This window comes from Phyllostomus discolor, chromosome 3, assembly GCF_004126475.2.
Source record: "Phyllostomus discolor isolate MPI-MPIP mPhyDis1 chromosome 3, mPhyDis1.pri.v3, whole genome shotgun sequence".
NCBI classification, from domain to species: Eukaryota; Metazoa; Chordata; class Mammalia; order Chiroptera; family Phyllostomidae; genus Phyllostomus; species Phyllostomus discolor.
Genome location: NC_040905.2, coordinates 97,744,681 through 97,761,309, shown reverse-complemented (window position 1 = coordinate 97,761,309; position 16,629 = coordinate 97,744,681). Strand labels below are relative to the sequence as shown.

Sequence of the window (16,629 nt, the reverse complement as noted above, 5' to 3'; positions counted from 1 at the left end):
CCTTGTGAGATGGTTGTTTCTGCTTGTATCTTATGGAGTCTGGTAATTACCTTTTAGCCAGGTAATACATGCCATGGTTTGAAAATCATAAAGTATAAAAAGATATTTGGTGAGATGACTCATTCTTGTACCCTATATGCCCAGACTAACCCTTGAATAAACCATTAACAATTTTTAGTTATTTGGGGGATACACTTCCAGATATTTTTATGAAAATATTTACTCAAGAAAATAGGTATGTATATATATATATATATATATATATATATATATATATATATATATACATTCTCTTTGACCTTTTTAAACCAAAATGTAACACACTGTAAAACAGTGATTGGCCTTGCTTTTATTTACCTGAAACTGTATTTGAAGATCTTAGAGAGCTTTACCTAGATATTGAAGACTTTTAGATCCACATTTTTAGCCGTTAGTTACTCCCGTCATTTTGCCACTCTGCCAGCACCTTAATCTAGCATTTCCCAAATACATGCCCCTCATGACTTCTTTGTTCCTGATTAACTCCTCCTGATTTTTTCTTTGTTCCTAATTAGCCATCCAGTATCTCAGACTCAACCTCAGAGTCACCGTTGCCTCTTCCCACTTCCTGTTCTTTTAGTCAGTCCCCTGTATCCAGTCTTCTCTACCCCCACTCCTCCACCCTGGCCTTCCTCTTCTAGTGTCTAACCTAACACCACTTCCTGGCCCAGTTCTGCCCTTCCCTTCCAGTCTGTGTACCTTAGCCCAGCTGATCTGTGTTAGGAAACGTGAATGCTCTCATTCCCAGATGTAGACACTTTCCACTGGTTCCAGATCAATGACAAGTGGGAGCACAAGTGGGGGGCGTAATATCCTCTCCTTCCACAGGAATGCTCAATCCAATGTAAAGGGAGGACAGGCTCTGCTCCCAGCCATTCTTCATCCTTCCTGGTGTCCCCTGACTGCTCAGAAAGCTCACTTCACCTTTCCTTGTGCCTTGTTAGAACTCTTCTCCCCCTTAAACACTCACTGGCACACCATTGAGAATTTCCTAACTGGAGCTTTTGCTCCTGCCCTCGTCCTGCCTTAGCACAATGCTTTTAGGCCAATCACAGCACCCACCTGACTGCTGGGTAACAGATTGCAAGCACCCGCAGGGTAAGCCTATGCCTTATTTATCTCCTGTTGCTCTACAATACATGGCCTACTGACCTGCTGCATTGCAGGTATTCTTTTGGAGTGTAGTTAATTGATTCGAATGGAGTCTCAGACATTTTTTCCCCCTCCTAACCTGTGTCCTTGTTACCCTTCAGAACTCATCCATTCTTTCTATATATTGTTTACCTTCCTTTATTTTACAATGATTTTTGTTATTATTTTCCCTCTCTGTGAGTTTCAGCTGGTTGGTTTTAATGAATGTTGTATAGTCCTGGCTCTCCTGCAGCTTCCTGCCCCAGTTCAAGTTCATTACTTTGGCTTACATAGCAGTGGGAAGTAAGAAAACCTTAGCAGGTTAGCTGCCTGTACTTCCTGCTAAGTGGGTAGTGATATTGGAAGGCTTCTGGAGGGAAAATGAAGCCTAGTGGGGGTGAATTCCATTCTTTAATTCTACAGTTACTCGAATATTCAAGATTGGTAAAAAAAATTTAACCCAATGAAATGTTTGCAGTCACATTCTGTGAAAGGTGGCAGGTCTGAGAAGTTGCCCACCCTTTCTTTGGGGGCATGTGAATCCAGATACCCTGCCAGGCCTGGACAGGACTCTCTCATTAGACCAATTCTTTTAGGTGGAAGAGATTTTAGATGCCTGGGGGTTGTATGTGAGAGACCTGTGTCCACTGAGAACTGATCACCAGAGGAGAATTACTGAGGTCCTGACTGCCGGCCAGTGGGAATTTGGGGAACAAATAAATGGTTTTCAGGCAATGGTCTTTTGTATTAGAGCCCTTGAAGGCTATCTCTCCCAATCTCCCACTAAATTCCTTCCTAAATGCCCAGCTAGGAAAACATATTCTCTTCTCGCACTTTGAAAAGAGGTATAAAGCTATGCCAGGACTTATGTGGGAGTCTCTAACACAGAGGGGTGGGTACAATGTGAAGGTTAGTATCAGGATTCCAAGCTGAAACACTGTGCTGGGGTCTCATACTAGGGGCACAGCCTTGATCTGGTTGCTTTTAACCTCTTTTTGCCTGAGTTTTCTCATGGGTAAATGTGGAAGGGGAGAGCCTGTTCATAGTTTTGGGATAAAATCAAAGATAATAAACATAAAACCCTGAGATCAGTGATTGGCATAAAGCAAGTGTTAAATAAATATTTCCTTACTTTTATTATTACTCTTATAAATGATTAAGAAAGGCCTCTAGGGGTGGACCTGAGATGCAACAACTAGATCAGAGAGAGCAATGTAGATTTCACTTTGCCTTCAGGTGCCAGGCAGCCATGGCACCCTCCGGCCAGGGAAGGCTAGAATCAGGGGAAAGAGGGTTCCAGACAGGGCTCATCATGACCCGGCCTCCTAAAAGGCAGCAAAAGCACAGGCAGACAGCTGGGTTTGGAATCCCAGCTCGGCTCATTATGTGAGCTTCTGCAAGTTTCTGAACCTCTCTGTGCCTCAGTTTTCTCACCTGTAAAATGGGCTGCTGGAAGAAGCCCATTAAGTGAAATAGTGCATGGAAATGTCTTTAAACTGTGCTCAGCACATTGTGAGTGCTTAGTAAATGTTAGATATTTTGATTATCCAATTTCCAAGACCTTGCCTTGGCCAGGGAATTGTTTTCCTATATGGGACTTAGTGAAAAACCTCTCTCTGAAATTCTATTTATCTCAGTTCTCTTGAGATGGATGGAGTGAGGGGATGGAGATGTGGGGGCAAGAGTTCTGGGACCAGGGTTGATAGTTTGTGGGGTGTTCCCAGTTCTGTTTGTCTGTTTAACTACAAACTGCTGGAGAGAGCTTTTCCTCATATTAAACCTGAAGACAACCTGGTATTGTTGGTAGAACTGGTGTCAGGCTGTGTATTGGCAGGAGCAGCCTTCATTTATGGAAGGTCTGCAGAAAATGTTCTATGTACACACATACTCAGGAGTCAGAGCTGAGAAAACCCTGGGAGAAGTGCAGAGAGATGAGAGCCCCCACCCCACACACACACTGACATTCTTTCTCCAACTGTGGGCCTGTAGGAATCTCCCTTTGCTCAGCGATAGTTAAAAGGGGGGGATCATATTTTGACCAATAAAAAATCTGATGTCCTCATGTCCTCTGCTAAACAGGAGCAAATCCTCCTATGAACTAAACCTCTCCTCTCAGGAGCAGAAAGCCTCTGCCAAGCCACCTGTACTCCTGTACTGCAACTGGCGCTGCCCGTAGGATCCCCGGCACTCCTCCCCCAGTGCTTCCCCTCTGGCCAAGGACTGAGTCATGAATGAGCTGCTGTGCTAGCCAGTGCCAGGATAGAGTTCTGAGGCATTGTTTCTGCTTGTCAGCTTCAGGTTTGGTGTTCTCAGCCAAGGGCACCATCTGTGAGCATTCCTTGGTGACTTTGACCAGAGTTCCATGTGGACCCTTGAAATGCACCAGTTCCATGTTACTTCATTCCCATCACCCTAGGGGGAGGTTTCAGAGAGATGGGTGGTCTCTCCTCCTTCCTGAAAAGGGGCTACTCACAGACAGCCCCATTTTCCTGGCACTGAGAAGCAGGTGTTTTACCACAACCTATGGCCCACTCCCCTATCAGGCTCCCAATGGAGAGACAGCAATGCCCATTACCATAGTCAGGAGCTTGAGTGACCCAGCCTGGTAGACATATTTTAGTTAAGGTCTCATGAAGTCTTCATGAAAAAATGATCTACATCCTTGAGCTGCTAAGCCTTTATGAACTGTTAGACCTTGCCACAGGTGACAGAGAGTTGGGATAACTAATGTTCACCGCTAATGGACCAACACTCCAGAGGGAAGAAAACCTGGGGAAAGAGAACCACAGTTCTTGGCACATCTTCTAGGCCAGTGTTTCTGGACCTTTTTCTTTTTTTAATAGCCACCCTGCTCCCAGGAGCCTTTTAAGACATTTGTTTCCCTGGTTTCCCCACCCTCTTGAAATTTAATAACAAAGATACATTGCTTATTTGTGTATGTACTGTGGCCCCAGGAGGGCCACAAACCATTGTAATATCTGAGATTTTTTTCATCCCTGAAGAATCACTTTTCACTTCTTTGAGGGTGATACTGTCTCTATTGAGGATGTATATTTTAGTCTGAGACTCTTTGGCCTTCCAGCCCCAGCTATAACAGCAGGGGTGATTTGAGGTGGGCAGGAATAGAGGAAGACCAAATAGGAGATGGACCTACTCCATAAAAGAAGCCATGGACATGAGTCTACAGGAGCTGAGCAGGGCTGTTGCAGGACACTCTGGGCAACATTCATTCATTAGGTCACCAGAAGTCAGAGCCAACTCCATGCCGTGTAACACAACAGAGAGGGTTAGTGCACATGTACAATGAACATGCCTGTCTGAGACTTGGAGCCACGTGAAGGCAGCTCAGTGTGAATTCTAGGAAGACTGGTACATTCTCTTTCTCCAGCTTCCAGTTTTCCACTTTCATAAACACTAGATGACTATCTTCAGGCAAGCAACTTGGTCTGCATTTAAGATAATTTCCTTGCTTTTTTTAAAAATTAAAAAGGAGAATTATGTCAAAAAGAAGCAGCATGTTACAGTGCTTAAACACTCCTAGTCCATATCCAGATGTGTATACCAGGGGTGCCAAAGAGAACCTCTCTCTCTTCCCTGGACCTCTGTCAGGATTTCACAGTATACTTTTTACAAGTATTTGCTAATTTGAAAAGCAAGACGGTAATTCATTGTTGCTTGAATTGGCTTCCTTGTGGTAATCAGTGAGAGGAATTTTTAGATCCCTTTATCTTGTTGAAGGGTGAAAGATGAATCAGTTTCCTCTCAGTAGCCCACTGACTGCCCCGCCCAGTGTGGTGGCTGCATCTGTTCTTTCCCTGCTGACTTGTCATGCCTCCCTTAATCTTCTAGAAAGTTTTATCTGAATTAGTGACATCTTGATGATGACAGCTGCTTGGATTTTTGAAATCGGTTTTGAACGAGTGCTTTTTAAAGGCAATTACACTCTGGGGATGGACCAGTGTGTCTGCACTTGGACAAACTTGGGTGCAAACACCTGGGTTGTCTTTACTGTTGGCAGCCAAGACGTGGCAAGTTCTTGGTGGAGACTCTCTCTTGAGCAGTTATAAGGATTGGGATGCCACACTGAAGAGTCACTGAGGCTTGGATAATTCCTTGAAGGTCTGCTTTTGTCAGGCTCAAGTTTACCTTTTGGTCAGTGTCAGCTCTGGCATGAAAGATCCCATGGATGCTGAACTGAGCAAAGAAAAAGCAAAAGGCACCCTGGCTGGCATAGCTCAGTGGATTGAGCACGGGCTGCGAACCAAAGTGTCGCAGGTTCGATTCCCAGTCAGGGTACATGCCTGAGTTGCAGGCCATGACCCCCAGCAACCACACATTGATGTTTCTCTCTCTCTCTCTCTCTCTCTCCCCCCCCATTCCCTCTCTAAAAATAAATAAATAAAATCTTTAAAAAAAAAAGAAAAAGCAAAAGCAAAAGGCAATATCCGTTCATTCTGTAAGTATATACTGAAGGCCCACCATGGTGTTGACTGTACAAAAATGTTTCAGACTAGGTCCCTGACCTTGCAGGGCTCACAGTCCAGCAGGAAGATAGGCATGCAAATGGGTTACTGAGATATGGGGTGATAAGTTCTATAATGGATACACATTAAGTTAGGAGGAGAGATGGATAAAAGTTTGGGCAATTTTCTCTAGTGAGATGAGGAAGGGTCAGAAAGAAAAAGAAAAGAGAACAAGATATTGAAGCTCCATCTTGGAGAACCTGATGGTGTTCATCAAGTAAACAAGAGGGGCAAGGCATCTCGGATGAACAGAGGCACGGAGCTCTGAAAGAGCATGGCGTTTTGTGCAAAGGTGGGGAGTAAAAGGTGACAAAAGTGACAGTGGGACTTGAATGCTGTCCTGAGGTGGTTTCCTTGTTTTCAAAGATGCCATTGATATAAAGCATGATCAAACCTATTTTAGGGAAGTAAATTCAGAATTGTCTGGAGGCTAGGGTGGAGGTGAGAGCATGAGGCCAGAAAGCACTCTACTAATAACGTTGTAATTATAACCAGGCAAGCAAATTCTTGGAATCATTTTCCCACTGTAGTCTTTGGAAAGGGAGTAGCAATTGGATTAACAAGGAAAATAGAGCAGCCACAATTGTTTAAGAGGTGTATTCAATAAAACATGATGACTACATGTATGTGTGAATAACGAAGGTGAAGGGAGAGATGGGGTGAAGCCCCCATTTCTGTTGTGGACAGCTGGGCACTTTGAGGTCCAGGAGGTGCAGCAGGTATGAGGTGTGGCCGTTTAAGTAGGAGGTGCTCCTTGAGCATTTGCTGACAAATAATTAGGAATATGTAGTATTGGATGTACTAATACTTGCCAATAATTTCTTGGGTTTCTTTTGGTATTTTAAGAATGTTGCACAATTTTCAGTAATGCTACTAGTTATTTGTTGAGGTGATGCCAAGGAGAAAAACATGGAGATGTTTATTCCATGGGATACAGGAGGTCAATTTCAACTAATTTTCTACTCATATTCTCACATTTATATCTTCTCCTTCCAGGGGATGGCCAGGTGGATTTTGATGAATTCATGACAATTCTTGGCCCCAAACTGGTGTCTTCAGAAGGCCGTGATGGTTTTCTTGGAAACACAATAGATAGCATATTCTGGCAGGTGAGTAAGAATTTTTTTTAAAGATTAAGTTTAATAGTAAACATGTGTCTAGGATGAATTATTGACTTTGAGTTCTTGGGCTTCTGTATGGCACATGAAGATCTCCTCTGGGCTGGAATGACAGATGCTCCTTGTTGTCTAAACTGAGTCCATACTAGGTCCTGTGTTCCTTGTTGTCTAAATTGAATCTGTACTTGGTCCTCTGAACAGAGAATCAGACTTGCACTCGTTTAAAGGCTTGAGGAATGAAATATCCCCTATACTTTCTTTTTATAAAAAAGAATTTCACATTTTAAAGAAATGAGATTTCTGCAGTTCTGATTCACAAAAATGTTTTTCCTTGCGATACTTAAAAAGGACATATCAGTATTATCTGAGCTGAGTTCTGTCCCTGCATCCAGGAGACCCTTGCTGAGAGGATGTCATGGTTATCTTGTGTGTTGGGATGCTGTTGATACTCTTTTCCTTAATAGGACAGAATGGTTTTATCTAAAAATTTGTGTTCAGTGCTTCTCAATTTGCTCCTATTTCTGTCTTGTAAAATCTCTTAGGAAAATTCCCAAAATCTAACTTTGAATTATTAATGTGCTGTGAATCATTAATCTTATAATGTGGCTATTATTTCTTGATTATGGAATTTGGTGAGTGGGTTATCAATGACTATGTTAAAAATTGGAGTCAAATAATTTGACAGGTTCAGTCGACTTACTGGTTAACATGTAAAACACCACTCGAATACAGTACCATTTCTTTAATTTCTTGATGTGTTTTTTTCCTTAATCAAAGATGTTTCTGTAACTTGGATAGGGATTACAGTTGATACGTATCTTTTGTCTGATTCTGTTACCCATCTTGCATAAAACCAACACGTAGTAAGAACAGGTCATATGCCCCGTACTCTAACAGTCACTGTGATGACTGTTAGATGACTGATTTTACAAAAGATGCTTAAGACACAGTCCTGGCTGAGAATTTGGTTGGGGAAGCACAGTTAAGGAAGAGAAAATAAAGAAGTGATTAATTGGTGTTATGGTTACTAGACCGTAATCTCTTTGAAGCTGGGGACTTCATTGTTGTGGCACCCTTGGCAGCTGCCACACTACACACAGCAGGCCCTTGGTAACATTTTTTTAAAATAGAAAATACAGAAGTTTAAAAAGACATGTGGTGTTGAGGGGTCAGATAAGGCTTCAGGAAGTGGGCCACTGTTTCAAACCTTGAAATATGAAGGGGATGAAGTAAGTAAAGACAGAAAAGAGAGAAGTCCAGGCCTGTCACAACGAGAGTTTGGAAAGAGTGAGCCTATGAGTGTACGAAAGGCATTGACCACAACACAGGTACCACAATAGTTTAAAGGGAAAGACCTCAGGACCACTGGCAAAATGGATTTAGGGCCTGAGGAAAGAGAAGAGTTGAGATGAGTTGACTCCAAGGTTCCCAGCTGGCTTTTATGGACAGGAATAAGATCACGGACAAAAGAAGTCTTTGTGGAATTCTAAATTGGACATGTTGGATGTAAAGTGAAGTTCAGTAACCAGGAGGAGAAGGAAAGTCTGTGCACAGCTGAAGTCAGGGATGGATCACAGGCAAGAGACCGGGCCTGAAAACCTGGGGGTTCCTCAGAGCTGGTGGGTGAAACCCAAGGCAAGGATAAGCTCACCAGGGGAAGACACATAGATGAAGGCAAGCAGAGAGACAGGATCTGTTCCTGGAGAATCTGTGGCAGGGGACCGTGAAATGGGGCCTCTGATCTCCACCGTGCACAGACACATCTGGGGAACACTGTCTCCCCCCCTCCCCCACCGTGGTCATGAGCAGCCCTGATTCTTCCTCAAGAAGGACCTCCATGACTCTACTTGCCACGTGATAAAAATGTTTCACATTAACCCTTCAGGTATGACTCCTTCAGGTATGATTCTATGTTTGAAAGGACAGACAGGCAGAGTACCTGGGCAAAAATTTAAAAATAGATGTACAGTTAAGAGAGCAGAGAAACACCTCTTCCTACCTGGACTTCTTTCAACCCATGTGGATCCACTCTGGGTGAGCATCGGGTGTTCTCTCCCTGGTTTCCCTTCTTCTCTGCTCCCTTTTATTCATACTTGGAGTGTTTTCTACCCTTTGGTCCTGCTTTCAGGGCCCATCCAGCCTAGAAGAATGCTGCAAGTTCTTCCAGGCTGTAAGCATTCTTCTTGACCCCCAAACTGAAGGCAGCAGAGCTGCTGGCATCTTCTGGGTTCTTCATAGTAGAACATCTACATGGAAAGCAAATGTTTCTCTTACAATAGATTGACTGCCTCTTCCATAATTTGGATAGGCTATAATGCTCACAAAGCCTCTGTGTTTTTGTCTTATCAAAAACCCTCCTCCTCACCAAGGGTGAAAAATGGGATGAGGAAGTGAGAGGAAAGGGGGACATTCCATTCTGCATATTTAAATGAGTGCAGGAATGCACAGACTTGTGGCTGTGGCTCTCCTCTCCTGCTCTTGCTCACTCAGCTCAGAACTGTATGACTAGCAAAGGGGAACAAACACATCAATCAATTCTCAGTAGTTAGCTTCTCCCCTCCCCCCACCATCTGTCCATTCAGGGACAGAGTGAAAAATGGTACTTTCACATCTATAGCATCTGGTTCTTCCTGGAAAAAGTTCATATTTTCAGCACTTGAGTGATTTTTTGGTTTAAAAGTAAGTTGTGTGTGTGCGTGTGTGTATTTGCACATGTGCATGTGTGTATTCACCCATGTGCATGTGTGTATATGCACATGTGCATGTGCATGTTGGCTTTGCTGCAGTGGTTGAAGATGGTGTAGAAGAGGAGCAGCAGAAAGACAGCTTACTGTGTTGGATATGAAGGCTGGACATAGTGACATCAGAGATATCAGCATTCCAGAAAGGAAAAGACCATCTATTTAAGACACTCTGACAAGGCTTCTGACCAGGGATGAAGTCAGCTTCCTGTGGAAACAGAGTGGATGGTACACCTGACAGGGTGCATTAATGATCTATTTGCTGCTTAATTCATTACATCAAAAGCTGGTGATATAAAACAGCGCTAAATATTTACTATGTCACACAGTTTCTGTGGGTCAGGAATTTGCAAGCAGCTCAGCTGGGTGGTTCTGGCTCAAGGTCTCTCATGAGGTTTCAGTCAAGATGTTGGCTGGGGCTGTGACCATCGGTAGGTTTGCCTGGGACTGGGGGGTACGCTCCTTTATGTTGCTGGCAAGGGGATGCTGGCTATTGGCAGGAGACCTCAGGTCTGGCCACAGGGATGTCTCCACAGTGCTGCGTGAGTGTCGTCATGGCAAGGTGACACTCAAACCAATAGATCCAAGAGAGGACAAGGCAGAAGCAACAGTGTTTTTATGATCTAGGCTTGGAAGGCAAACTCGTTATTCTGCATTATCTTCTTGGTTACAGATGTCACTCCTATTCAGGGTAGGAGACAGCCAACTCTGGAGGGGGCCCTGGGGCCCGGCTAGAGGCTGGCTATGACATAGGGTAAGGAATCTGTAACTGAGCTTCAGTTTCTGATCTGACATTGCTTCCACAGGCTTCTATTTCTCCCAGGCTTTGGTTTCCTCCTGCCTTAGAAGAGACCTGTGACTAGGGCTGTTCTCAGTGTTCTAGAAGTGATCCTACCAGGCACAAGGCCCATCTTGCTAACGAATCTGTTTCCAGTGCTCCCTCCTTGCTGGCTTTCTAGTCTACAGTGCCCAGGTAAAAAAAATCAAATGGGATTTTGCAAAAACGGCTATGTATCAGTAGGTGCTAGTCTCAAGAGTTATGAGCTCCTGGCTCTTTGCAGGAAATTGTATCAGTGAAGGCAGATTGTAACAGGTTACCAATGCAGCCTCCCTCCTGAAAAGGATGGTCTAAGGGCCGTGCTGCAGAGTCTCCATCCTCCCAGGGTGTTCAACCCTTGGGGTGTGAGGCTCACATATTTCTTGGCAGCCAGTTCAGAACCTAAATGTCTTGAACTTCCACTGGCCCATATGCAAGCCAATTGTTATCATAGCTAGTTTACTCCACAGCTGTGCACAATGTCCAAGACACTGTAAGTTACCCTAACTTAAAAGTGTGTGGGACACCCCTCCTCAGATTTGGTCCAGATTAGTGCCTGCTTGTCACACTGGCTTCTCCAGCAACAGATCTGCTCAGCATCCCTTTCAGTTATCCACTCCTCCCCATCTGGTGGGACAGCACACAGTGCTGTAATACAATGCCCAGAGCTGCTCCCCAGGCATCGCTCCAGGCTTGCCCTCTGTCCCTCCACCCAAACTTCTTGCTCTGGTTGCATGTCTTCCATGGCCTTCCATTTCTGCCATGGTTCTCAACTCTTGCTTGCTGTCCCATGGGGACATGTGTGTGCTGGCCCGAGGGCCCTGCCTGAGATGGGCGAGAAGCTGGACTTAACATTCGTGACTTGTGGGCAGTTGAGAGCACTTGATGTTCCATGTTCATTATATATGAGAGAAACACTACATGAAGCTACAGGCACAGTATAATGCATACCTGGTTTGCATAAAAGAAGTATAACAGAACATTGACCATGATTTTTCATGTGTGGTAGGCGATGAGTGATCCTGCCTCTGTATTTTACGAAGTCTTCGCGGGAGCATGAGTTACTTCTGTAATCAGAAAAAGAAACCTAGTGTCCCAGGTTCGATTCCCAGCCAGGGTACATGCCTGGGTTGCAGGCCAGAACCCCCAGCAACCGCACATTGGTGTTTCTCTCTCTCTCTCTCTCTCTCCCCTCCCTCCCTTCTCTCTCTAAAAATAAATAAATAAAATCTTAAAAAAAAAAACAAAGAAAAAGAAACCTAAAAGAAAATGTGGTCCCAAGTTGGTCAGGTCTATAATTTTTTCACCTGTAAAACTGGAGATTACCTGCCCCATGATGTTGACTATTAAAAAAACTTGCAGGCAAATCAAGTTCAAACAAACAGGAGAAATTATGTTCATTCCTGTGAGGCATTTGTTGCATGGGGCCAAGACATAGAAAACACCAGGACCTTTTCTTCCTTACCTGAAGACGTTCTTCCATTTCTTTTAGAGAGATAGGAAGGGGGAGGGCAGAGAGAGAGAGATAGAGAGAGACATCGATGCAACATCTGTCAGTTGCCTCCCACATTTGCCCCAACTGGGATCAAATTTACAGCCTTTTGGTGTATGGGACGACACTCCAACCAACTGAGCCACCCAGCCAGGGTGGGCCTTTGCTTTCTTTTAGGATGACTTTTACATGAGGCAGTGTCTCTCCTTACATCAGACCTGGCACCACAGGAGTGTTCTCCTCTCAATGTTTTGTCAGCGTGACAATCTATCAGAGTTTTGGATCCAAAGCCGCTGCTCCTCAGTTCATAATCATCTGATGGAACCTAAATAGCTTTTCGCAGCAATGACCATCATGAGGCTGGTTAGATTTATGGCAAGTGCTTGAATCCCCTAAGCGGTTTTACTGCCTTTGACATATGGAGGGTGGGAAGCATCAGTGTCAGCAGTGGGTCTCGAAGTGTGTTCCTGAAGCACCAGCAGCAGCATCACCTGGGACTTGTTAGAAACGCCAATGCCTGAACCCCACCCCAGGAACTCCAGCAGTGGGCCCATCAGTCTGGGTCACCAGGAGCCCTCCAGGTGACTGATTTCTTGCCCAAGTGTGAGAGCCACTGAGCCACTGAGATTTCAGTGCCCTGTCCTGTGAGGCAGGCATCTGGTCAGGCTTACTGGTCTGACTCAGACCTTGGTAATTTGATTTTCTTACAGATTTATTCATATTTATGAGTGCATTTGGTGTTTGGTCTTTATAAAACTACAGGCATATTTTGGAAATATTACAGGGTCCATTCCTGACCATCATAATAATGTGAATATCACAATAAAGCCAGCTGTAGTTTTTTAGCCAGTGGAGGGCCTTGAGTTCAGTTTGTAAAAGTGCAACATGTGTGATGTGCAATATAGTGAAGCACAACTGAATGGTGAGTGCCTGTATGAGTTTAAAGGGGAAAAAGTTACATGTCAATAAGTAACTAATTTTCTAACATGGAAATGCCTTTCTAAACATTAAAGCAATGGAAGAACTCATAAATAAAAACTGCTAACGAATTAAATTAAAAGAACATTTCAAAAAACTAACAAACAGGAAAAATATGGCAATTGATAGACTAAGGCATATGTGAAGGGCATTGCTGGAGCAACATGGGGGGAGACCTCTTAACATGACAGTAGAGAAATGGGATGAGGCGCAACAGGCAATCAATACATACTCTCAGTAAACATGTTTACACAGTTGAAGCTCCCTGGGAATCTAAGAAATGTCAATTAAAATAGTAATTGTGTAACTTTTCCCCCTGTGAGATTAGGAAAGAATGAAACATATGATAATACTTAGTGCTGTCAGGAGTGAGCTCAAACGTGCCAACTGGTAGAAATGCAAATTGTGAAATTTTTCTAGCTACCTGGAGATAACTTCACCACTTTTCAAGTGTCTCAACCCTCTAATTAAAAACCATTCTAAGTTCAGGACCCTATCATTTGAAATTAGTCCGAGATGGAGCAAATACTGTTACAAAGATGGAATATTGTACAATTATTTAAAATAACATTTTAATTTTACAGTCTAGAGAGATTGACTTTATAGTATAATTGCATTGCTGTTCTACATCTATTATATATTCATTTATATTCACAGAGGGACCAAAACTGAAGAAAATGGAATAATTTTGATACTTATTATGGGTTGGAATACAGGTGAATGTAAATTTTTTTCTTTATCCTTGCTTTTATTTTCTGAAATTTCCACAGTGAGGCCATATCTATTCTGTTATTTTCCATGAAGTTAACAAGACCTCAAAGTAACCAAATTGCATTCTAAAACAGCTGTTTTCAGTGGTGAAAAACAGTGATTAGAGTTTCTGAGACATATGCTTTTTGTATGGTAAACAGAGCACAAAGTTAATATGAGTATGTAAAAGTATATAATCAAAATTGCAGCCCCCAGCCCCCAGGAGGAAAGAAACTCTCAAGGCTTCTGGGTGGCAGTTGCCCACCCAAAGCTGCTGGGCAGCCCTCCGCTGTGGAAACAGCTGGAGACCCACTCTGGCTGCAGTCCCCCAACACGGCAGTCACCACATATCCACTTAGTATGCTGAAAACTCACATTTTAGAACATCCGAATTGATTTTATAATCAGGAGCAAAAGAATGTACAGTAATTTTTAGAATCCCTTCTAAGTAAATCCATGACTGCTCCCTGAGTCTGTGGCTGGGATGGACTGACAAGTGACCTCAGCCAAGAAGAGGAAAAAAAAAAGTCATTGGTTATATAATCAGGAAGTCCTGGAACCAGTGGCTTAATTCATATCTCCGATAGAATCTTCCCAAGTGTAATGTAAAGTTATTTTCTTTCATTCACTCTGTTTACCATCAGGGGTCTAACACGCAGGGTCCATATATCTGTAGACTCTCAGAAAAGTGTAGTTTTTATCCAAAGTTACTTAAATGAAGAGGAGAGGAGAAAAAAGGAAAAATGGTTATATTGATTCTATCAAGGGTAGAATCTTGCATTCAAATTCAGGGGAGCAGGGAAAGGAACCAGGGAGGCATGAAAGCTGTAGGGACATCCTGGGGTCAGACAGACAAATCCTCTAAAACCCTCAACAAGCAGCAGCCAAAGGAACGCTTCTGAAGGGGACACAAGTCTCCCGTACTTCAGGGATGGTCTCTTGGAGACACTTAAAATTTTTTTATTGAGTTATGATTGACATGTAAACAGCCATACATATTTAATGTATACAACTCAGTGAGTTGGGGAATAAATATATACCCGTGAAACCATCACTACCATCAAGGCCATATGCATATCCATCTCCTCCCAAAATTCCCTCCACTCTCTGTATCATTACTTGCATTACTGCTACTGTTGTTATTATTTTGTGTGTGTGTGATAAGAACACACTTAACATAAGATCTACTCTCTCAGCAAATTTGAAGTGTGCTATATTATTAGCTATAGACACTGTGTTGCGCAGTAGATCTCTAGAACTTACTGATCTGACATAATTGGCTGTCCAGAATGAAGACTAACAATGGACAGCCGTGTTCATCAATTTTAAAACTGAGGGTTTTGTGGCTGTTAAGAAAGAGCGAATTGACGCTTAGGGACGGGCTCTCTGTTTCAAGTATCATCAAGACTAGAAGTGTGGACAGGGCTTTTGTAGTAGTGGTACTCATCGGAGTGGTTTAAGCGGTGGAGTGGCATGTAATTTACATGAAAATGACATCATTGCTGCTGTGCTGAAGGAGTGTAGGGAGGAAGCATGGAAATGGGGACCCAGGGAGCTATTTCAGGAGTTAGAGAGACATGCAGATGGTTTGCACAAGGGTGGGAGCCGCTGAGGCAATGAGAAGGGACAGGGACAGGCTTTGTGTTGGAGGTAGAGCTAGTCACTGAATAAAATTGTGCTATTTTCATTACGTATCCATCACTATCATGTATATCTACAAATAGCCTTATTGGCTTATCCATTGTTTTTGCCTTGAATGCTCTCTTTTGGATATTAATATTAACCCTATCTCATATTTTTATTGCCTTTACTGTACATATTCCTACCCATTCTTTTCCTTTGAAAATTTCTACTTTGGTAGGTGTTTCTCTCTTTATAAAAATCATAATGTCAGATTTGTCACTTAATAGTGTGGTATAATCTATTGGCAAGACTTTTATAACCGGTGTTTGTTCACAGTTCAGTAGTCCTATATTATTCTTTTTGGTTTTAAGCTTTGTCCTTTGTCTTCTGTCTTTTTCTATATTGATTGTTTTATATGCTTATTCTTCTAAATTACATACAAAGATCGCTTTTCTTGCTATAGTCATTTTACTGATTTTTACTTTTTCTTTAAAGATTTTATTTATTTATTTTTAGAGAGGGAGGGGGGGAGAAAGAAAGAGAGAGAGAAACATCAATGTGTACTTGCCGGGGGCCATGGCCTGCAACCCAGGCATGTACCCTGACTGGGAATCGAATCACGACACTTTGGTTTGCAGCCCGCGCTCAATTCACTGAGCTACTTCAGCCAGGGATTGATTTTTACTTTTATGAAATATGTATTTAAAATGATATTTGTCTGAATGTTAAAGTCAAAAGAATAAATAACTTCTGACTTTCCCTAAAAGGAAATTTGGCTTTCATTTATTCTGTTTTCACTTCCTGATTTCCGTTAATTTAATCTAGCATTATATATTCTGTTTTTTAAAAAAGTTTTATTGTAATGGGAAGGGTTTACAGGAACAAATTTAAAGGGCACAGGGACAAAAACTGGGGGTGGGTGGTAATGGGAGGGAGGTGGGGAGGGTTGGGTGGGTGGGCTGGATTGGGAGGGAGTAAAAGGGAGAAAACTGTACCTGAACAATGATTCAAATAAAAAAAGTATCAAAAAAAGAAAGTTACTGCAGAAGTGGCATTTCAGAGCAACATTACTACAGTAGTGTTAAAACTGTATGAATGACTAGAGATGCCAGACATTTCAAATTCTACTGAAAAAAATACATAGAGTAATGTTATAAACTCTCTGCAACATGTTTAATTAAACCTGTTTTGTTCAAGGGAAAAAAAAAGTTTTATTGAAATGGTGGTAGGATTCACATACAGTTTTAAGAAATAATTCAGAAACAGACCTGTGTACACCCCACCCAATTTCCTCCAATGGTAACATTTTGAAAAAGCTGAAATACAGTATATAAATGGGATTTGACATTGATAAATCCACTAATATTCTCCATATTGTCCCAGTTTTACTTGTACTCACATCTGCGTGTGTGTGTGT

The 16,629-nt window shown here is 42.6% G+C and overlaps 1 protein-coding gene across 6 annotated transcripts in view; it reads left to right on the top strand.

The window, feature by feature from the left end:
• The window catches only part of CALN1 (calneuron 1), a 487,378-nt gene that overhangs the window by 300,941 nt on the left and 169,808 nt on the right, over positions 1–16,629 (top strand). For all 6 annotated transcript variants that reach the window (XM_036020849.1, XM_028530205.2, XM_028530228.2 and 3 more), the window contains one exon: positions 6,690–6,802. In XM_036020849.1, the coding sequence (XP_035876742.1) occupies positions 6,690–6,802 (113 nt within the window). The remainder of the gene's footprint in view (positions 1–6,689; positions 6,803–16,629) is intronic.